At 41.9% G+C, this 23,525-nt stretch overlaps 1 protein-coding gene across 4 annotated transcripts in view; it reads right to left on the bottom strand.

The window, feature by feature from the left end:
* wdpcp (WD repeat containing planar cell polarity effector) overlaps positions 1 to 23,525 on the bottom strand; it is a 78,320-nt gene that overhangs the window by 25,411 nt on the left and 29,384 nt on the right. For all 4 annotated transcript variants that reach the window (XM_058652013.1, XM_058652012.1, XM_058652014.1 and 1 more), the window contains 6 exons: positions 21,443 to 21,513; positions 20,536 to 20,595; positions 19,844 to 19,958; positions 14,388 to 14,524; positions 11,111 to 11,302; positions 2,007 to 2,610 (listed from right to left, as the gene is read on the bottom strand). In XM_058652013.1, coding sequence (XP_058507996.1) covers positions 2,007 to 2,610; positions 11,111 to 11,302; positions 14,388 to 14,524; positions 19,844 to 19,958; positions 20,536 to 20,595; positions 21,443 to 21,513 — 1,179 coding nt within the window. The remainder of the gene's footprint in view (positions 1 to 2,006; positions 2,611 to 11,110; positions 11,303 to 14,387; positions 14,525 to 19,843; positions 19,959 to 20,535; positions 20,596 to 21,442; positions 21,514 to 23,525) is intronic.

Here is a 23,525-nt window from a genome sequence, read left to right on the forward strand (position 1 = left end):
CAGAAATAGGAGGGGGGGAGAGAATTATCATGGAGAAAAGACGTGCAGTGACTTTCTTCATCAAAACCTTGGCAGACGATCAGAGAGGAGGAAGCTATTGTTGGAAAACAACCCATCCTCCTTTATCTGTGCACACACACACACACACACTAAGTTGAATGCCTCCCTCCACCCCCTCACTCCTGTTTCCAAACTTCAGCAGAGACCTGCGTGCCACCGTCACATCTTCTTTCCAAAGTCACTGTGTGTGTGCGTGTTTGTGTGCCGGAGAAGTGCGCGTGAACATTTTTGATTGGCAAACTTTATCTGGGGGCCCCCGAGGGACTGCGCAGCCACTGTAAACGATTTATCGGAAAAATGCATCCCACAATGCACCTGGGGGCTCGCGCCCTAGGGCAATTATTGAATGACCTCTGAGAGCATGACTCCTGCCAACCTCCCAGCCCGTCGACAAATTAACTTCCCTCAGTGGAGAGGTATGAGGACGACCTGCTCAGCAGCCGAGTTCAGACACAGTCAGTACGTTTCAGTACGTGCACAGTGATGTCGCTCAATAACATTGTTTAACGGAGACACTGTCCTCGTCCCGGTGTACAAGCACTAGGGATTTATTGAATGAAGCGCGTCCCAATAAAGCAGAACTTTGCAAGTCTGGTCACATTTTTCTTGCCTTTTTCTCTACGGAGCTCCCCCCACAGTTTCAGAGTACATATTTTTAAAAATTATTATTGTAAGTCGCTTTGGATAAAAGCGTCCGCTAAATGGTCTAGTAATGGTAATGTAATGACACCACTGTAAACATCCATCCATGCATTGTCTACCTTTTTATCCTCACCCTCTCATGGCCCATGTGCATTTGTTTTTAACAGAGCCGTGGAGCCACGTCCATGCTTGTCTGTTTTTTCAATTCTTACCATTCGCAAAACCTGGTCAGATGTTAACTCTTACGGTCAGATGGTCATTTCAGTTTTCTCTGTTTCTTATTCACTTCTTTTCTTTTCGCGTTTCTCGTGAGGCCTTCTGATTCTGAGGACTCTTAGCCGGCAGCCCTGATGTTGCAAGGCTGGTTTTCCACTAACAGACAGTAGGGGAAGTGGAGCCAGCCCCCCATCTCCCTGCAACAAGCCATTTAACCATCACAATGAGTCCAAAGCTGTTTTACGCTGTTGTTGTCGTCTTCTATTATTTCCAGATCAAAGTCAAGGGTAAGAACTGTGGAGCATGCTCAGAGCACCTAGACCAGTTTGGCTTCAGTTGAACGTATACACGCGATAGTAATTCTCCTCCCAATCTTATTATTTGGTACAGTTTCAATGGGAGAAACATGTTTACATGTAGTTTAAAAGACTTCTGGTTGGATTCACATATTTTATTTTTTTCCTAATCTGATGTAAAAGTATACTGAGTGTCAGATCAAAAACAGAAAAGGGGACTGAAGGGAGGAGAGCACCTTCATTCTAGGGAAGATGGTGTGCATCATTGTGCACACCATCACTTCACACAATAACTCAACAACTGATTTCAACTGCTTATCATTTGACCCCAGCTGCTAAAAATCATCGGAGGATTCTTCGCTTTTTTGTTGCTTCAAACAAATTATAAGTTGCAAACAGCGATATGTTGGTAACACCGTGGGATTTCAGACTTTTAAAACAGTTTAATAAAGACTGAGCCACACTGGATGCATGTGTAGCTCATCTTCCTTACAAAATGTCTTGCTTTTATTTATAGGTTCACAGATTAGAGAAGCCATGCTGCCAGTCTGACTCTATCCTCTTAAGGTCTCACCTATTTTCTTTCCACGTCGTGTATGGCTTACAGCAAAATGATCTTTAACCACAGTTTCAATGTCTCTATCTGTCACATAATGTCACAAATATGTACAAGATACAGTAGATCAGTGATGCAGTCGTCATGTACTGCATGTGCACCCATTGTGGCCCAGATTCAGCTATAAAGGAATTCATTTAATTTCATTTAAAAAATGTAAAATTCAATGTACCTACCTAGTCTGAATCTCAAGACAGCGAGTGGTCCTCCATGAAAGGCCAGCATCAGCATATCTGTCCCCTCCGCACCTCCTTCCAGGCCTGTCGCCCACTGTAGACCTCGCAGGCCTCCTGAGTAACGCAGGTGCTGAGCTAGTCTCAGTGTGTCGGTGGCAGCTACCTCCTCTGCTACCAGTGCCATGTTCAAAGGTGCCAGGCCCGCATCAAAGCACATCAGCTCTCCCTGCCCTCCCCCCACCATGGCCACAGCTCCAGCAGGGTGCCAGGCAAGGAGGTTGGGTGACACTGGGCAGGAGGCCAGGACACTGACCCCTCGTCGCTGGTCGTACAGAACCAAGGAGGAGTCACTTAAGCCCAGGAGGAGCATGGTTTCAGAGGGGTGATGTGTGCAGGTAATGGGCGGCGCTGGTAGTGGGATGCGGGTGACAGACACACGGTGCAGGCGCCCTCGTGCACATTCATACACACAGTTGTCGGCCGATGATCCTTCTCCGGATCCTGGGGGTCTTGCTGGTAGCTCCAGTGTTAGCAGCTGGTAGGGTTGAAGTAGGCTGAAACGGCAGTCCAGCGGGTGGCCTTCTGTCCGGACGGAGCTAAGAACCTGAAACAGAGAGTAAACATTACAGCTGGGGCGATATCATTTTGTTACAGTTTGACTGTATTAGAATGTATATTTTCTGTATATCACAATACTTTGGAGCTGATTCAGTTCTGATTTACTGTGATTCTATAGGAAAGGTCTTGCATTTCCACAGTATGAATATTTGTAATTTTCTGTTCCTCCTTAAAGCAAAATTGAGTGATTTGAATTGGTCATTTCTCGAGACAATAACCAACAAGACATATTTCCAAAATAAATGCATATCACATGTCAGTCAGTCAGTCCTACATTTATCTCATTTGAATGGCTCAGTGGTTTCATTTAGCTGCTCCTGCTCATGAAATAAATACAATCAGGTCAAGTAGAAGATATAGTGTTTTTTTTCTCCTCACATCTAGTAAACAGAGAAAAGGGCAGCAGTTTGTGAGAGCAGTTCACACTTGAACATCTTCTTTACAAAGTTGATCTGATCCAAATGAGCAAGGGCAGATGTCTCTTCCTCTCAAACCACCCATAAAAATGATGGTTAAACATAAATCAGGATATTTACAACTGATTGAACTGGTCCAGTCTTAAAACTGCCCGATCTTATAAAGTTTAAGGAATAAAACTGTTGTTTCCACCTGCTTAGTTAGACCCACTATGATATTTCATGGGTTCCTGGCCAAGCTCTCCACAAAATTTCACTCAAATTGGCCAATTTATTTTTGAATTATCCTGCTAAAAGGAAACATTACCTCATTGGCTGAGGTAACAAAAGTCTACTCACAGATTCAGATTAGATTTGAGACATTATTTTGTTTTTTATTTTTTCGTTGGCCCAGAAGTGAAAATAAAAGCCCATATTGACACAGAAGAGGGTAGAGGTGGAATTCAGCCAGCAGCACAACTGGAACTTAATCCCTTGATTGTGTTGTCTAAACATGGTCTTCCACTTAGTAAAAGGAAGAAGCAGACTTGTTTCTTTACTGTTAATAAACTAACAGAAATGAACGTAAGAGAGAGCTAGTGTGTATGCGGGGGGGAAAGAGTGAGCGACGAATGAGTTGCACAAAAACCCCACACGCTCTGGAGATGGAAGAAAAAGAGCCATCCATTTTCCTCATCAACATCCTGCTGTCAATCAACATGACGATTGATAAGCGCTCCATTTCAACCACATCCTCTATGTGTCACATGGTGATAAACAAACTCTTCTATTTACCCATGTAAGGAGTCAGTTACTCAACACCTGAAGAAACACGCTCTTCCAGTTTAAAGAGGAATTAAGTTTATTATCATCATTTGACCTGCAGTTTGATAGAGATTTTAGATGACAGGATCCTGAAGCAAAATCAGACAGGTGGGATGGGTCACACTGGTCCTGCCAAGCACATGGACACTGACACTGAGGGAGAAAGGTTGTGTCACAGGTGGCACTGTCGATAAAACACCCACAATGGACAGTGGATGACAGGAGACAACCGCAGCCCAAGAGTTCCACAGCCACTAACAGAGATTTTTTAGGAGGGATTTTCACTTTACCAAAGCCTCTATCAGAGCTCTGCATTAACTGTGGCAGCTGTGGCTAAATGAGCCCATTTCTTTTTGCCATGTAGACAGAAAGAGGGATAGGCTGCCTACCTGCCTTCCTTTTGCAAAGCTGCCCGACATTGCCAAAAAGAGACTTAGAGGGAGGAAGGGAGAAGCAGTCGAATGTCCTACTGAAAGCTTTTTTTTTCCCTTCCCCATAATCCCCCAGAGCTATAGCTCCTGCTGCTCCCCAGGGGGTGGGTGCTGTGTATGTGTATGTGTGTGTGTGTGTGTGTGTTCATTTGAGCCAGCAGGCTAGAGGGCTTACGTCATGTGGTAAGAGAATCCTTATCATGGTTTGGGTCTCTGGATAGATAGAAAGTGACACTTCCATTAAATAAACTTGCACACAAACAAATAGAAAGTGAGGGTCCATCGAGTCAGAATTGTCCTGTCACATGAATCACAAGACCGTCTTCAATTCCTAACACGCTGACCCACCACCACCACCACCACATCCACCCACATCTCCTCCTCCTCCTCCTCCTCCTCCTCAGCCTTTCATCCTGTGCCCAGCTTGCTAGTGTCTGCTGTCTGTTGCTCCCGCGTTGCCACTGTGGCACTAGCTGGGATAAGGTGCAGCTGATTCAGCTCCGTGTAGCTCAGGACTGAGAATAAGCGGAAAAACTCAGGCAAAGAATAAGTAGTGCTTGGACTAGTTTAACCTGCAACAGCCAGAAGTTTAATTAAGATCAAGCAAAATATGTTCTTCATCTTGTGTTCATTTATGTCACATTATTACCGACAAGCTCACGTAAGATGTGGAACAAACACTCAAACCCCAGAGTTTAATTGCTCATAACTCAATTATTAACTGTCAGTGCAGTTTAGTTCACTGCTGAATCAGCCATGTTCCTGACCACATATGCACAGTTATTCAAATTAATATATACAAACGTTATTTTCAAACCACAATACAGAAGTTAATGGGCCTCAGCCACTGATGTATTGATTCAGTGTTTTATGTGGATGTTTGATTGAAGATACAAAAGCTCTTTAATCATATGATCCGTATATCTATATATGTTTAATGATGGAAATAAAATAAAATAATTGTTAGTCCAACTAAAACTGACATTTTTAAAACGCATGTAAACATTTTAGTCCAAATTAATGTGTACTAATTTCTCAGAGTCGGTCTAACACAGCCACATAATGTGACTGGGAGTTGAATTGCTACTGCATGCATAATGAAGAAGCAGCAGGGACACAGGAGTTTATGCTTCATCAGCTGACAGATTTTTGTATTTTAAAGATCACGGATGGTAGAAGGAAGGTTCATGGATGTTGTGAAGAAGGACACAAGGGAAAGGGCAAGATGGAGGCAGATGATCCGCTGTGGTGACCCCTATAAGGAGAAGCCAAATGAAGAAGAAGGAAGATCCTTCTTCGTAATGGCACTCGCCAGCTAAACCATAAACCGCCAAATACTAACACACACTTCATTGAATAAATCAATTTCCCTCTATTGCTTGTATACTGGGACAAGGACAGTAGCTTGACCATAGCTTGACCGAACAGTGCATAGAAATGTGACTATAGTGTGAATTCAAGTCTGGACAGCATTACATGTAGAAAGAGTAGAGAGTTGTCCAGAAAATGGATTATTGCATTTTGTCATTCCAGTTTAAGAACATTTAATAATCCTATTTTCATTGCATTTAAAGTCTTGTTCTAGATGTTTTAAACTTCATAATTTCTTATAAAAGGTACAGCACTTAAAAGTCCCGATGCAGCAACTGTGAAAATGTGTGAATAAATACATAAAAACTGCCACAGTCACACATTTACACTCACAACATCTGTTTTCTTGCCAGCACAGCTGCATCTCAACTCTGGGTCATCTCTAAAGACATGCTGTGCCTCACTTTCTATTTCATGTGCACCAAGCAAAGGCAAAGCAAAATGCACCTGAAGGCAACACAGCTGATTAGGAGGTAAGGGAAGGAAGAAAAGAAAAGGATCTTTATTGTTATTGCACAACAAAATTTGAAGGACAGATGGAGGGTTGATCAGAGTCCCTGCAACTGAGCGCGCCGCCACAATGAACCAACCTGACTGAATGCAACATTCATACATGTTTTGATGCTGGAAGGAAACTGAAGAAACACACGCAGACAGTGGGAGAACATGCACACGCCACACAGAACGGTCCCAGCAACAGTGCTAACCACCAATCCACCGCGTTAAACCATAAGTCTATAGGGGTTTGAAACTCTTCAACTCCAAACTCTCATATCACTGAATGTTGGTTGAAACACGAATATCAGTCAAATATCACACACATTACCAGAGTTAACCTGCAGCTGACAGACCAGTTTTAAAACTACAAGTCAGCTGCACCAATAATAAATGTTAGATATTCATAAAATGTATAATTTTGCAATGGCCGTTTTCTCTGCATTCATCTCATAGCAGCAGCTGTCTCAGTTCATTATGTCTCTAACTTTTTATAACCAATTAAACAATCTGGAGCCCTGTAAATCTAATAGAAATACATCTTGGACTAACCCTAACTTGTACATTTCCCCTTTGTGGGACTAACAAAGGGATTATCTTATGTTATCTTAAAAGAAGAGCAGAGAAAGGCCTGCTGAAATACAGTCGCCTTAAAAGAGGAGCTTTGTTTGCAAACTCTTCAACATAAGAGCATCAAGAAGAGAAACGACAATTCAGGTCAAAAGAGCAAGCGAGCGAAAAAGTGCAAAAGAGAAGGATGCAGAAAAATTCAAAAAAAGATGAAAAAAGGACGAGAAATGAGAGGAAGGGGTGGAGACATGGAGAGAGAGACAGATGCAAAGAGAGTAGAGAGACAGAGAGGCCTCGAGTAAGTAGCTTTCTCCTGGTTATTGGTTTCAGTGACTGGTCAAAACTATTCTTCTCCATTCTTCTCCTCTCTCTCTCTCAGCCAGCACCTTTTTTTCTCGTCCGTGGCGTAAAAGATAAAGCGGACGGGCCCAACTGTGTGGCTGGCCCTTGTTCACAGCAGTGGCCTTTTGAAGCCAATTTTCCAGCTCACGGAGCAGAGAAAGACTGGGAGAGACGGCTAGAGAGGAAGAGACCAAGGGACTCGGAGGAGAAACGAGGGATGAGGGGCGGGGGACGGGAGGGGGGGTTTTAGGTATGTGAATTAGGGTAAGAGTTGAGGTAGTGATGTGAGGAGAAAAAAAACACTGGAGCAGTGAGATTATTAAACTAAATGTCATAATTGGTGCCACTGAACATAATTGTGGAGTGCAGAGAAATGCTTCAGCCATATTTCCTGTGTGACTTTTACAGGGCAGTGGGGCATGAGGGTAATTCTGCACTTTGGATTCTGCAGCCAAACCATTCACGGTCCACATTATGATTCCAGTGCACTCCTGAACATGTGCGTTCTACTACACGTTTTACTGCACATTTGAAACTTTTACATGCCATTTATCCTAGAAATGACGGGAAGGCAACATTAGAATAGAATATTGAATTGTATATGATTCTTTTAATGCAAATGATTTAACGTAGGGTCATCTTTCAGACCTCTGCTGAGGTGTTTGTTTTTCTGCAGGAGAGAAATAGCACAGGGCTCAAGTCAATAATAATTAAATGACAGCAGAATCACACAAATGCAGGGAAACTGTTTGGTGGCAGATAACAGATGCCAAGCATCTTTTTAAAAAACACACACATGAACAAAAGAAATGTGTTCACAAGCACAGACATAAACAAACACAAAATGCTAAAATACAATAAAAAAAAGGTTTTTCCCTTTTTCACTGAGATTATTAAATTGCAGGGAAATGGATTGTTTGTTTGTTTGTGTATGTTTGTCAGTGTGTGTTTGTTTAGAGTGGGGGGTTAAAAGAGGGAAGCATGAAGGGAGACTCATTAAAAATGTTAACTGATTACATAAAAACAAACTATGTATGTGTTTTCCTCTACTTCCTTCCCTCCACCCCCCCTGTATGCTGTGGCACCACTTATCAGTGCATGTGTGTGTGTGTGTGTGTGTGTTTGGGGGGGGGGGGGGATATGAATTAAGACCACATAGGGAAAGAAATCAGAGTTTTTTAAATGCCGAGAGACTGGCTAGAAAATTGGCTTAGTGCGGCAGATAGCGAAGTGAACAAAAGGAACATATATATGAGCTTGAAGTGATTGAAGTAGCTGGCGTCTCCCGATGTGTGCCCGGCGTTTGATTCCTGCCATGGCTCTTATATAAACTGCTCGCTTAATTTCACACTGCACATCTGAAAAATGACAACAAACGCTTTCATTAGAGCGCGATGCTGCAGCCTCATGAAGAGACTTTAATGTTCTTGAAGCGTGGAGGAAGGAAGGAGGAGAAGGAAAGGAGGGGTGAAGGAGAGAGAGACAGAGAATAAACTAGTTGAAGGAGTGAGATAGATGTGCGGAACATTCCAAAAACAAGAAGCAGGAAAAGCAGGGAACAGCATCTGCTTTGATTATTTCAATATTCATGTGCCCCTCCGTCTCCCATCCCTCCTTCACTCTCTCCTGCGTGAATTTGCTTTCTTAGCATCCAATTGGTTATGCTCATCTCTCCCAGTGTCTCTCCCTTCTCTCTCTGGTGTGGTGAATATTCTGCATATGTTTACCGAGGTACACGTATAAGGAGTAGAGTTTAGCTTGGTTTGGTAATTAGATTTGGGCTCTTTCATCTGCTTTCGGCACAAGGCCAAGCCTACGTTGACACAGAAAAGGGTCATGTTTTTTTTTTTCTTCATTCATTCATTTATTTATTTATTAAGGGGTTTTTTTGAGTGACTGAGTGAGAATGCGTAGGTGTTCTCCGTCACACTGTACTGCAGCTTAGCTCCCCAGCTTATTTCATATGGTGATACATGGAGGTGCAACACAGAGGTGCCACCCTCGAGGTGACTAACACACCGTCCCCAATCCTATCCACAACAACACAGACTCCACTCAAAACACGCAGCTTTGTCACCCTTTTCACTGTGTGTGTGTGTGTGTGTCAAACCGCTTCAGTTATGATACATGGTTTCAAACACTTTTGAATGGTGTTAAAGAAAAACCTTAAAGTTGAGATTTGATTGCTTTGTTCTGTGTCCTTGTTTCACTTTTTTTGTCCTCTGTGTCAAACCAATGTGATTATAAACAGTTGATTAATATGATTTAGCTTGGCTGATCGCTGTAGAATCTGTCATACATAATTTTTTTTTTTTTTTATTTACAGTCAAATGGACAGTAAACAATATTTTTCAGAATGTAATGCCACAAGACAATCAACTGTCTTCAATTGTAGATATATGATATTTGATATGTGGATAAAATATGACACAGTAAACTATTGGTATTATCACAGTGGTCATCACTTTAAATGTATACATTGTTGCACACATGCAAAGGTTGTGCTATATGTAATTCAATTCAATGCAATTCAACTTTATTTGCATAGTGCCAAATCATATTCTTTATCTCAAGGCACTGTACATACAATATTATACATATATACACATATATATATATATATATATATACATATGGAGCTGATAGGCTTAATCCACGTTGTATGAACTCATTTGACATTGTTTGAATGCAGTGAATATTTGTTTAAAGGTTACACACTTACAGCTTTAATGATGTGCCAGCTGCCGTTATCAAGTATGTCACTGACTAGAGAGTCCACCTATTCACTGCATCCAGTTCACTCAGAGTGAGTGTGACCATGGCTCATGGTCACGTGATCACTCAGCAGTCCTACACCCTCACACAGAAAATAAGTAAAATACAGACAATACAACCAGCCTTGGAATCCATGCCAGAAGATATGGATATATGCAAGCTAAGCAGCCTTGGTCTCCAGATCTCCTGGTGGTAGTGCCAGAGGTGGCCATCAGGAGGGCATCACGTGTCTAGGACGCGTCCTAATCAGATGACTTTCAGTCATAAGCCACTGCCTGGAGCCAATTTCAAAGATGAGGGTTGAAACAGTCCTACAGCGATCCTACAATCAATTGTGTAGTGGATACTTTAGGTCCTTCACAGCAACTGATTCTCAAGGGAAAGAAAGGGGGGCAATCTGCTATTTCCCATAAATGGATGGATTGCTGGCAGGATACTGAGGTCACCAAAGGGGGTTTTCATAATGTTATTGCAGAGCTAAATATTCCTGCAGTAAAAAAGACTGTCCAAATGGGCAAGGTCAACAAAAGCCAATAAAACACATAAGCTGAATGAAAGACTCTGGTGACCATTGACCCCGCTTATGTGCTTGCACAGGTAAACGGTTCATCTGTGGTTCAAATCTGTTCCCCATGGATACACAGTGGCTATGTCTACACTTAGACACGTGTGTCATGACAGCTTTTTAAATATCATCTCTATCAAGACAAAGCACCCCAAGAGTTTGTTTAAGGTCAAAAGGTGGGATATATTTGACTGAGTGAGACTGTCACGTGATCTCAGTCAGACTGAGTGGCTTTACATTGAGCTAAAGAGAGCTGCAGTCAACGCCTAGGAAGATTCAAAATGTCTGTTAACGTTAACGCTGGAAAGGATTGTCCACAAGTTATTGAATAGGATTAATTTGTGTGACCTGTGTATTTGTTTACGTTTAAACTTTGGGAACAATTAAACGCCCAGTTTATGCTACATCTTCTTGATGTGCATGTATTTAAAGTCTGGAAAAGCTAGAAATAACTGACTCTGGTTTAACAAAATGCAACAAATACGTCCGATCCCCTTCCATCAATCCTCATAAAAGCTCCACCCCCAAAACACTGGAAGATGTGGGGTCATGGAACTGTTCATTTCAGCTGCACTTTGTCTGCCAACCTTAACTTCTGGCTACGTATTGATGGCTACCAGGGAGTGAACATTTCAACAAATAAAGGAATTGCTTTAAATGACGGCTGAGACAGAAACTGAAAAAAACACTACACTGTACTGCACAGCACCGGTTTACCTTGAGGCCTTCAGTAGGTGAGCAGCTGAGGAGGACCAGGTTGTTCCTGTGTGCGTCTGTGGGAGTCCAGGGCCACAGCTCATCACCAGGCTCGTCCAGGTTCCACCAGCAGAGCGCCACATCCTGGAGACGGTTGAGAGCCACGTGTCTGTGAAGCCTGCGACCCTGCGCGCTCAACTCCACACACAACACCTGCACAAGGACACACAAGAGCACACAAAACGGACCATACAGTCAGAAGAGCAGAGGGTATTACGGTCCAGTGTGGTAGACACACGGTTAAAATACATTGTATGACAAATGAGAAGTTATCAGACTGTTTGAGTGATTCATCTTATTTGAATTCATCTCTCTGGGTTGTTTGAACACCTGAGGGCTCTGAAACTTCTGCATCTGTGGCCTCAAATATCCTTCTCCCGTCCTTCCCTGGTTCTGTTTGTGTTGATATCTTAGGTGGGTTTTTTTTTTCTTTATCTTCCATTATTAATGTCTTTGTGTGTTTTGTTCTGTCGGGCTTTTTGTTTTAGTGATGTGCATATTTTTGGGAAGGTCTGCCACGCTCTACAGGCCACAACAAAGAGACGCACGGTAATGAGCTCTCGTGGCGCTTGGGGCGTGCACACACACTTACACACATTCGGACAGGAACACACACACACACACACACAAATGCATACATGACTGCATGCATGTATGCACACGTGTACATAAATAAAAATGGCCACACACACACAAACACACACTTTTTACGGACATACTAAGAGCAAACATACACACACGCACACATTATTTGCCAAACAGTGCTCTCTCCAAAAGTGAAATTGCTCACACACACACACACACACCAATATTCACAGGCCTTTCACACACTCTTTATCTCCAGTCACACTCACTAACACAATGAACCATACTAGAGTCAATGGCTAACATACATTGGCGCGCGTGTGTGTGTCCATGACCTTCGTCATGCTGCAGAGAAGTGGCGAGGATGTTACAGATAAAGGGAAGGCAAAGGTGAAGGAGTGAAAAAAGAGAGGAATAAAGGTTGGTAATGAAGAAAAATCTGATTGTTTGGATTTGAACAGAAGGGTAAGGAAGAAGGAAGAGGGGTGATGGCCGCCTTTGTGCTCTTAAGCTTTAGGGAAATGGAAAGAGAGGAATAAATCCCGCTTGAAAGACGGGATGAATGAAGTACAAAACAAAGGCATACATAATGGGAGGTTTGTGTCAAAATAAATGTATGAAAGCCCAGAAAAGAGCAGTCAGATGTAAAATCAAAGCCCCACTGAATAGGTACAGTGTGTTGTCAAAAGTGGTAATAGAGGAATGTGTTCAGAAATTAAATAATAAAAAAAAACACACACACACACACCAGTGTAGCAAAGGTTTAAAAGCCCAGGAACATGTAGAAATTAGAGTATTGACAAGCTGTACTGTATACGAGTAGAGCAGATTTCAGGTTCATTGGTCCATGTCTACCCTTCTCGGCCCCCTGGGGGAGACGAATGAAAATGATGGACGTACATGTGATGATAAAGGGAACAAAGAATCGCCCCAAACAGCCAAATGGGAGATCACTAACAGATGAGAAATGGAAAAGAAGAAGAAAAAAATATATCACTGGGTTAATAACACACATCTCCACCACCACCACCCCCCCCACACACACACCCTCCTCCATCACCCCATCCATACTCATCTTTTCCCCTCTTCTAGATTATTTTTTTATTTTTTCCTCTGCTGGCGTTTGCTGGTCAGCAATAATCAAAAACCACTTTCTGTGGGCTGGATTAGTTTACCCCCCTCAATGTTCCCCACTCTCCCTTCTCCAGCTTAGCCCACTGGACCAGGGCAATGTGTATGTGCTTGTGTGTGTGTGTTTGTTGTGGGGGTTGGGTAGCTGAGCATGCATGTGCACACGCGTGTGTGTGCGTGTGTGTGTGTGTGTGTGTGTGTTGCAGGTTCCATGCACATGTATTGACAGTGGCGGTGGTTGAATGAATGAATGTGTGTGTGTGGAGGTGTGTGTGTCTTATCAGGACTTCACTTCTGGAGACGCATTAATGTGATAATGCCAGGGTTAGCGGTTAGCCAGCTAGTGAAGGACGACACAGTGGGTTTTGTTTTTGGGGCAAAGGCGAAAGTTACTATCAGCAAAAAAAAACCTGCTCTTCTTAACACGAACCTTTGTGTCAGGTTAATAGACAGAGACAGGAAACATGAAGAGAATAAGGCACAATAATAACTTCAAACCTACCTGTTGTTCAAAAGAATACAAAGACAAACTAGACCATCGTTTAAAGACTGTATTAGGCTGTATAAGATTGTAGGGGTATCAAAATCAACACAGACACAAAATAAAAAAGTTACTATGATAGCAGGTGTTCCAAAGATAAATAGAAAATAATAATAATTAAATATTAGATAAGTAAGTGGGGATGTCAATGAATAATTGATAATAACTGATTAAATAATAGAAGAAATGCACATTTTCCGCTGTATAGGTTTGGCTAGCTTCCCCAAAACTGACACTGAAGCCACATTATCACTTAGGCACAGAGAGCAGCTGTCAAAACACCAAAGTGGGAAAAAATGCTCTAAAAAAGTTGTATTTATTTATTATCTGTGCATTCCCAGGGCAACCTGAGAAGATATCCACAGTTTTGGATCATTGAAGATGTTTTAAGAATCTAAAAACAATCCATTTGCTCCAGCTTTAACACATTTGACAGAAAAAGGTGTTTTAACTTTCAAAACAAAATCACTAAAACAGGGTCTTAATGCGAGGAAACAGGGTAAAACCTAGTTGTGAGAGATTGTGGAAACTAGTTACTGAACGGAAACAAAGGAATGGAGGCTTCACAGTTTCACATTATGTTGGGTTCAGTTCTCTAATTAAAGTAACTGCACGTTTATTTAATCCGCTCTTTAAATTCTTCATTTACTCGGGTTTTGCAGCAAACATAGAGGTGGGTACTTTCAGTCGTTAATGGTTTCATTACGGAAAAAAAAAAAATAATACCTCTTCCATGAATTGGTAATGATTAACAGACTGTGATACTGCTGCTGTATAGAAAATGTGACTTATATGTCTTTGTATTTCTTGTTTTCTTCTTTTTGTATTTCTTGTCACGTACAAGACTGACATTTTGGAAATGTTGGCCATCAGGAGGGAAAGATGAAGAAGAAGCGTTGGACAGTGATATGAGACTCACTCACTGTCACACACACACACACAGACACACACATTGTGCACACTCAGTGTCTTCAACTGTACCTTGATTTCAGAGGGTGAGAGTTTGTCTGTTCGCCTGCCACCGTCTGCAGAGTCCTGGTTCTTTCTGTTGAGGTAAACTGCAGCCACTTGGCTCTGCTCCAGGAAGGACAGCAGAATCAGCCTCTCGCTCAGCACCGCTGGGAATGACATCATCACACACACACACACACACACACACTCTCCGCTTAATGTTGTGATTCAAATTTGTTGTTCAACCTTGAGGAGTCATCTGTCTCCTTACAACTAAAAATAACACGTATACTACATTACATACACGATGTAAATCAGTGCCTTTAATTAGAATTAAATGTGTTAAATAAATACATATATATATCTTCATTAATTAAGGTTAAACAGCTTAAATAAATTCAGACATAGCATTTAATGGTTTTAATAAATTAAACAAATCCTTTCAAACTACTAAAATGTTTAAAGGTGTTCATTAAACACTGAACATAAATTGAAGCAGTATTGTTTAATCTGTAATCTACATAGTGGCCTTAATCTGATGATCTGAGATCTATTGATTTTGTCTTCACAAACCTCTGGAGGAACTTGTGGTATTTTTCCTCATTCCAGTCAAGTTTTTACTGGGGAAACACCATCTCATTACATTTGTTATCAATGCTCTGCATTTTATTGGCGTGACATTTCCATGTGTCCTTTGCCAGAATAAGTATAATACGATCTATCAACACCTGTTATACAACAGTATATAATGTCATGTCGATGACAGGAACAAGAGGAAAGGAGTTCCTTGTCTGCTTTCTTTCCCTTACCTCACCTTAACTTGCATTTCTATCTAGTTTCCTCTCCTCTCCTCTCCTCTCCTCTCTTTTTTAAGGCTTTTTTGTGGTAGAAACTTGATCCTGTTCAACTCTTCAGGAGCTGCATGGAAACGCTGATTAGCAAATTCAAATTAATCTGTTTATGAAACCAATTAAACGGAAACGGAGGGGGGCTGGTACACATGTCTCACAGATATCCTGCTTTGAGTTGAACAAGTGAGGCTGCACCCCGAGATTTAGAAATCTAACCGGCAATTAACCACGGTGTGTGTGTATTTATAAATGTGCGGGTATTGGTATGATTACCCTTCAAATCATCCTGTTGTGTGAAAATTTCAAATTAATATGCAAATATTCATGAGGAAAGTGAAACATTGCTTGAAAATACAGGGGAAACTAGCATTTAAAATCAGGTCAAATGAGTCTGTCCCCTATGTTGAAGTTGGATTATAAAGCATTTGTAATGAAAACTGGTAAAAAGGCTTAAACCAATGCAAAATGCAGCCATTAATGTTGCCTTGGCTTTCTGAAAGAACATTTAATGCAATGGTAAGCGTCTTTGTAATAGATTACAGACAAATCAAGTTAAATGCAGTTTAGTATTGATCTCTTTGGGTGTCTACGGGATTAGGATTAATCCAATTCACTCCCAAATGAAGGAAGAGGAATGAAACCAGACTGTGGCCCAATCTGGGACCAGGTGGTTGATTTGGCTTTACGGGCCAGACCTTCATGACCTACAACGATACACCCCCGAGAATCCAGACAGGCATGATTATAGTGTGCATATATATATATATATATATGTATATGTATATACCAACACATGTACATTTATCCCTGAGACACATATGCACAGATATACAAGCCTGCAGCCGGGATTTACACACACACAGCAACACACAACATTTTCAATTGCAAATTTGCATTCATAGGCATAAAACAACGCAATCACAAGTTAAAGCCTGCACACAGTCTGACCTCTCTCTGGCTCACACACACACACACACACAGTCGCCTAAATCCATTTAATGCCATCTCTTCAGCACATGTTGACATAAGAGGCCAATGGGCTTAGGCAAAGCACATTTAAACATGGGTAAATGAAACGGGCTATGAAAAATCACTTAAGAATGCTTAATCGTGGAGCATATGCACAGCTTGGCCCAGCCATCAGCCAAAAGAAGCTGGTAATACTTTGATGGTGTAAAATATATGTAATCTACTGCTCTGTATGATGCAATCAGAGCTGATAGGGTAGGAATATGAGTGTAAGCCACACGGAGGATAAAGTTTAGAAGAGGACAGTATGTCTGCTCTGGAACAAAACAAAAAGCAGACCTGGCTGCTGCTGCTGCTGCTGCTGCTGCTGCTGCAAATACAAACAATACACAAGTCCTAACACTCAGTTCAACCCATGCAACCACGGATATGAACTTCAGTTGTATGTGTGTGTGTGTGTCTTCTCAGAATAGAGACACACTTACATTCATTAAGTTTATAAAAGTGAAGCAGGGGGAGGTTGGCATGCAGCGCTTTGAGCTTGCTGTTGTTTCATAGCTCAGTGATGGTGTATTGTTGTTTCACAGGAATATCAACTGGTTATAAAGCGCCTTTTGTCCTTTTGTTTGCTTTCCATGTTCTCTCACTAAATGCCTGCAGGAGTTGTGCTCATCAACACATTTAGATGTGTTTGCAGACTTTTGTTCTTGCAGAGCAGGAAAATGCAGTGTTACACCTTTACAGCTGTAATTTCCACAGCATGGATTGTAAAGACAGCAATTCCTCCCTTGTGTCAAACAGAGCAGAGATCCCATGCGCAATAACTAGTTAGGCAGTACTTGTCATCACAGAGAAAACCTGGGGATTTCCTATGGTGATCTTCTGATATCTTGTGCCAATAATCAGTCATTTGCCTTTAAACCTTTTTTTTTTTTTTTTTTTTTTAAATGCAAACTTTCAAAGGCTCTGTCAAATATTCATAATCTCTCTCAGGGTGTGCGTTTTTGTGACGGCTGCTTATTTGGCACACAGACTATGCACAATTGTTAACTTTGAGCAGGAAATTGCAATGTAACTGCATGAAGATTGACATTTTATATCACTGCAACCTCGTGCTTGGGGATCTACTTAGTTGCTATGGTGCTTATTCAGCAACATGTTACGAGTGTGTCTCGTTCACTCTGCCCATGACCTGACAGACATGAAGCCATGAGGACCAACCTGAGGGATTTGTGAGTCAACTATTTCGTGTCAAAACTAGAGTTCGACACTCTGGAGAACAAAGCAACAGCAGGTTGCACAGACACCCCCTAATCACTGGAGGCCATTGTCTGCAGTGGCACTCGGAGGTTTGGATACACTTTCTCTTTCTCTGTTACTTTATAACTTCTGATTTCTCTTGTTTATTTAGTATTGTAAAAATGCTTTTTTGTCTTCTCTTTTTCCAAAAACATAAATGGAGCCTATAGCTTTAAATTACTGTTATTTATTCACACATTTCCATTCAGATACATGTGAGTTTTTCCCAGAAACACAGTGCATGTGGCTGTATTTTCTTTAAGGTCTGTTTTGATTTTGTAACTCATCTGACATCGCACTGATTGACAATATAATTACACGTAGACAATAAAAATGTAACTTCTAATCATAACAGTTTAAGTAGGTCACAACATTGCGCACACACATTTCACACAGGTCACGCCTCGTGTGAACCGTTTAAATAATTGTACACTGTAAATGTGTTGAATGATGTGTACTAGACTGGCTGGCTCTCTATTCTAATTGTCTCTGGCTAATTAAACAAGTGACAGATGTGAGAACTGCCTCAAACCTACTACAACACCCCACCACCACCCTCCTAAACCACACTGACACACACACACTGACACACACACACACACAATCCCCGGAACCCAACCTCTCACAACCATTACTCTAATAATTAGTGCCTCTGAGGCTTTGAATAGAGCACAGCGGGAGGTGAATGGGTGTGTATGTGTGTGCATGTGTGTGTGTATACTTAGGTGTGGGTGTGTAGAAGTGTGTGCCAGAGTATGTGCCATTGTGTGTACATGTGCATATGTTCTCTGGGCATGTATGCCTGAAAACATAAGAGGACATGGAAAAAATATGTCTAATTACGTATATACATGTAAGAACAAGTGTGTAGACACCTGAGAGTGTATGTACAAGTCTGTGTGTGTGTGTGTGTGTGTGTGCGTGTGCACTATGGGGGCTTTATCAGGTGTCTGGAGACCCTGGGCGGAAGTGGGGTGGGTGGTGTTATGAACAAATAATTGATACAGAAAGAAAGAAATAATTAGCAGATTTGGGCCGGTGTCCACGGCCCCTTATTCTCTCCTGCCAGGTCTGCTGAGCGAGAGAGCGCAGTGTGAGGGGGGCGGTGCTCCCTGGAGGAACGTGCAATGGAAGAAAAACACTGATGGATGCTCTTAAGGGAAGGGCCCTGGACACACGCAGCACAAAAGGATTTGCCCGCAATTAGCCTGCAGAGTCGCCGTGCTCACCTGTGGCACCTGCTCTGTGTGTGTGTGTGTGTGTGTGTGTGTGTGTGTGTGAGTTAGCACTTGTGTGAGCAAGTGTTTGCTTGACAAAGTGGTGAGGAGAGTGGTGTGTGCGTGTGTGTGCGCTGTAGACGGTTAAGTGGTTTTAAAATAAAAGACATATAAATGTACACAGTAAGTCTCTGTCCGTCTTTTACAGACACCTGGTGGAAACAGTATAGACCACTATTTGAATCATAACAATACAGCAGAAAGCATGTTTGACTATTGTGAAAATAGTTCAAAGTTGGTCAGAAATGCAAAAGTAGCTTTAAAGGTCGAGTGTGTAACAGTTCAGTTCCTTACGTATTATTTGGTTTCCATTAGGTATAGTACCAAAATAACCGGCACCAGGTGTTCCATTTTTCAGTACCCTTACCTTGAGGTACCAGAGTACCGTTACCGGTACGATATATATTACGGGTGGAGCTAGACCCACGACAGTCAGCCAATTGGGCGACAGAAAAGTGTAACTCCCTTGCGACCAATGTTTCTTCAACGCCTGCAGTCTATTCTCATACAAAGTTTGATGTTTTGTTGAGACAAACAGCCACAAAAAAATGCCCGATGCCGTTGTTCGTTGTCGCAGCACCAGTACAACGCCACGTATCTCGGGCACAGTCGAAACGCAAGCGTGACAGACGGCTTTACCGTTCCAAACCATACTGTACCATGAAGGAAACACTGTTAGGAGGCATTATTGGCAGAAATGACATATACTAGCCATAAGTGTTTGTACAAGTGGAAATATCGCTATATAACAAAGATATTTTGGTTTCTTAGACTTACAAAAAGCCTCTTACATGTACTTTAGTCAAGAGCCTTGCTTGAAGGCAGTTGCCATCTCCTGCCACCGCGTAAGGTTAAACCACCATGGGTTTCACATTTTGCAGAGGGCGCTTACCACGTGACAAAAATGAGGAAATAGATATTCTCAAACATATCTGGGATACAAGGGCCAATGTAGTTCCCTACCTTGGTAGAGAAAAGGGAGAAGTGACGAATGAATAACACTTACGCACTGGTCCTTTAAGACACCTGTGAGCAATTGTAAATTACAGATAATAAAATAAAACTCATAGGGTGCAGGTGTTGAACTCACCATCAGTGACGGTGTTGGCAGGTAGTCGGCCCACTAATGTGCGGTCTATGCACACTTGTTCAAGTTGAGGTCCATTTAGGGTCAAAGTCACCAAAACTCCACTGTGTAGAATCAGCTGCAGGGAAAAATGCACACGTGTTTAATGGATTTAGGACGAGAGGAAGGAAATTTGTCTTTCAACTCGAAGGTAGTGAGGGCCACACGGTTGGTGAGTTCGAGCCCCGGTTGGGGCCTTTCTGCATGGAGTTTGCATGCTCTCACCATGTGTGTGTGTGTGTGTGTGTGTGGGTTTTCTCCAGGTTCTCCGGCTTCCTCCCACAGTCCAAAAACATGCAATATGGGGATTAGGTCAAATTGGACACTCTAAACTGGTTGAATGGTTGTTTGTCTCTATATGTGGCCCTGCGATGAACTGGCGACCTGTCCAGGGTGTGACCCCCCCTCAAACCCTTTCAGACACATTTGTTGCATGATATAACATAAATGTAACTTACAAAAAACAAACTCACTGTTTAATGACCTTCAAAGTTTGCTGATGCGACAGAAAAAGAAGCCTCAAGAGTCACATTATAATGGTTCTGACATTCTTTTTAACGTTTCCTATTGAAATCATCCAGTGATTCTGAGTGTGCATGCGTGCGTGCATGTGTGCGTGTGTGTGCAGAAGGTGGTGGGCTGAGGAGGGTGTGTACCTGGCAGCAATGCTTGTTTCGCCATCTGGTGTGAACACAGGTGTTGGTCTGCAGCAGCTCCTGAATGAGCAGGATGGAATAACAGAGTGAGAGAAACAGAACAAACACAAAAGTATTTAAGTCCCACTCCTCAACAAACTTTCCATTTGTCAGAATGCTCATACTGCATTAATGATGTTGGAGGTACACAGTAGTAGATACTTGTTGCCACAGGTGTGTGCGTGTGTGTGTGTGTGTGTGTGTGTGTGTGTGTGTGTGTGTATGGTCAGTCATTCCAACCACATTCCAAACCCAGCCGGGGTGATTGGATGGGAGGAGAGGGATGGAGCAGGAGGAGGAGGGTGGGTTTTGGAGGTGAGTCGGGTGTTTCTAGTTTCAGACAATGGTTACGGGTGAGAGAGGGGAGATGGATGATTGGAGTGTGTGTGCGTGTGTGTGTGCAAGTGGGTGTGTGTGTGAGCCACAGACAGGTTCCGGCAAACAAAGCTAGGTCTGTACTTCCACAAGTACAGAGTGGAAGACGGGAGGGGAGGAAAGGGAGGAGGAGGAAGAGGGGATGGGGGATGAATGAAGAGAGAGGAAGGGAAGGAGGCGGAAGACAAGGAGGGAAAGGCAGAGCAGGGATGAGGGTCGGCCTGAAGCCCCCTGATCCCCTCAAATATCCCCCTCGATGACAGAGCTCAGCCAAAAGAGAGGTGATGAGAGAGGAGAGAGAGAGAGAGGAGAAGAAATGGGAACGACAGGGAGAATGAAGGGAGAGGGAGAAAAGAGAGAGAATGCCCCTATTTGTTAATCAATCGGCCGTTTCGGAAAGGGAAAACTCTGAAAATCCCCAGAGGGAGGAAGAAGACGGGGAGGAAAGGAGAGATGGTGGTATGGGGAGGGTTTGAACAGAGGAGGCGGGTACCTCCAACTCCCTCAGCGAATCGCGTAGCTTCTCTGGTCGTTGGTTTCTGGGGGTCCATGGATAGCCTCGAGCTACGGACAAAAAAAACAAAACATGGGAACAATCGAAGGACCATGGGACCTGAACTTTTAAACACAGACACAAGACAAATTTGTTTGTTTAATTCATTTATTTTACTTCAGACTCTCTGAAGATTTAAGCATGAAAAGTGGGGAAACAAGGGAACAAAGACTGGTGACATTGAAGAAATGCAGACACTCAAGGTCCCAAAATTCCCAAAATGCAATGCTGCATCTGATCATGAATGCATGAGGAGTAATGACTGCACTTTTAATAGGATCCATTTTGAGAAGTGACACTTTGGCTCCACTTTGACTGTAGAAACTGCAGTTAAGCCCGAGATAATGTTGAAAACAAGTCATGTAATAAGCTATTAAGCAATCAATCAAAATAATTTGACGGGTATTTTGATAATGACCTAATTGTTCTAGTAATCCATGAGGCAAAACCCTATCATTTGTTCTGCAAGTTCTGCATGTAAGAACATTCTGCTTTTGTCCTTTTTTACATTAAAACAGTGTCAATCTGACAAAACAAGCAATACAGAGCCTGTTTATTGATTAGAAATAACAAATAAAGTTATTTGGCAAAAATAATAATACATGGGTTAATGAATTGTTGTATTTTAATTGATTGCATGACTAGTATCAGGTCTATACTATTATTTTAGTATTTGTTTATTTATTTATTTATTTATTTATTATGTATCTGAAACAATAGCACAACAGAGCTTGTAGTGTAGAATCATTTCCAATGGCAATAAATAAAGATTTAAATAACGCAAGTTAAATTCAGGGACTTTTGGAAGGAAATTTAAGACCAATTTCACAATAAATAAAAATGGGGGAAAAAGAATAGCAAAGAAGCACAAATGTTCATTTTAACATAAAACATAACTTTATGGTCCAGTGAAAAGGTTAAAATATCGACTTGAAACGCTGTTTTGTTGGTTCCACTGTTCTGATCTGCTGTTACAATGAGAGGCATTCTGATTTTTTTTTTTTTAAAACACTTGAATTATTTAGAGATTTTCAATTACAATCCTGTTTCCCTTCTGTTTTGAAAAAATGATTCAAGACATTTTAATACTAATTAAGACTTTTTTTTAGATGAATGAATTAAATGTCTCTAACGTTTCTGCTGAAACCCCGTTAATGTAGAGACACAGCTACATCCTGTTTTACTGACCCAGCCATTTATCATATGATCAAACCATTTGTAATTTAGCATTTATCTACTTCCTATACAAGACTTTAACTGCAACATACTACAACTGACTTCTGCAGAAACAGCTTGTGATCCAAACAATTAACAATAAAACTGTGAAAAGATTGTGTAACTCAAACGTGGCCCCCAAAATGTATGATGTCCTTAAGGAGAAGCAAATATTTATTTGTTTGTAGTGACTTTTGAGACTCTGGAGTTTTCTGACAAAAAACAAACTCACAGTTAACAACACATATCTCAACATACACCACACCACAGTCCATTCCTCTTCATTTCCCGTCCCCTTTTCTCCTCAATCTTCAGTGGTTAAATAAGAGGGGGGAGGATATGGAGGGGAAAAAAACAGCTAATTGAATGTGTGGATCTGCTTCTGCCCATACACAAACACATGAAGTTCAGTGGGAGAACAAAAAAAAAGAAAGAAAGCTGCTGTTTTTTCAATACGGTGCAATCACTATCCTGTCTGTTTATTTTACAGTCTCCCCTTTCATCTTCTACAAAACACACCATTAAAGTGAGTGCGATTGAGTGGGATTCTTTATTAAGAATGAGTGGGTAGAGGAGGTAAATAGATGCATGCAAATGAAGGTGGGGAAGGGTGGATGAGAAAGTGGGGGGGGTCAGCGGAGAGAGGAGGGAGGGCAGGGGGATGAGTGTTTGTCTCCTGATAAGAGTGTTTATATTCTGCTACCGGGTGGAAATCAGAGAGTACGGGGAAGAGAGGGAAGGAGAGAGGGAGAAAGAGGAAGTTGGACATTTGACTGACTGGGACAGTGATTTTTGCAAGATGGTCATC

The sequence above is a fragment of the Solea solea genome, chromosome 15, assembly GCF_958295425.1.
Source record: "Solea solea chromosome 15, fSolSol10.1, whole genome shotgun sequence".
Classification (NCBI taxonomy): Eukaryota; Metazoa; Chordata; class Actinopteri; order Pleuronectiformes; family Soleidae; genus Solea; species Solea solea.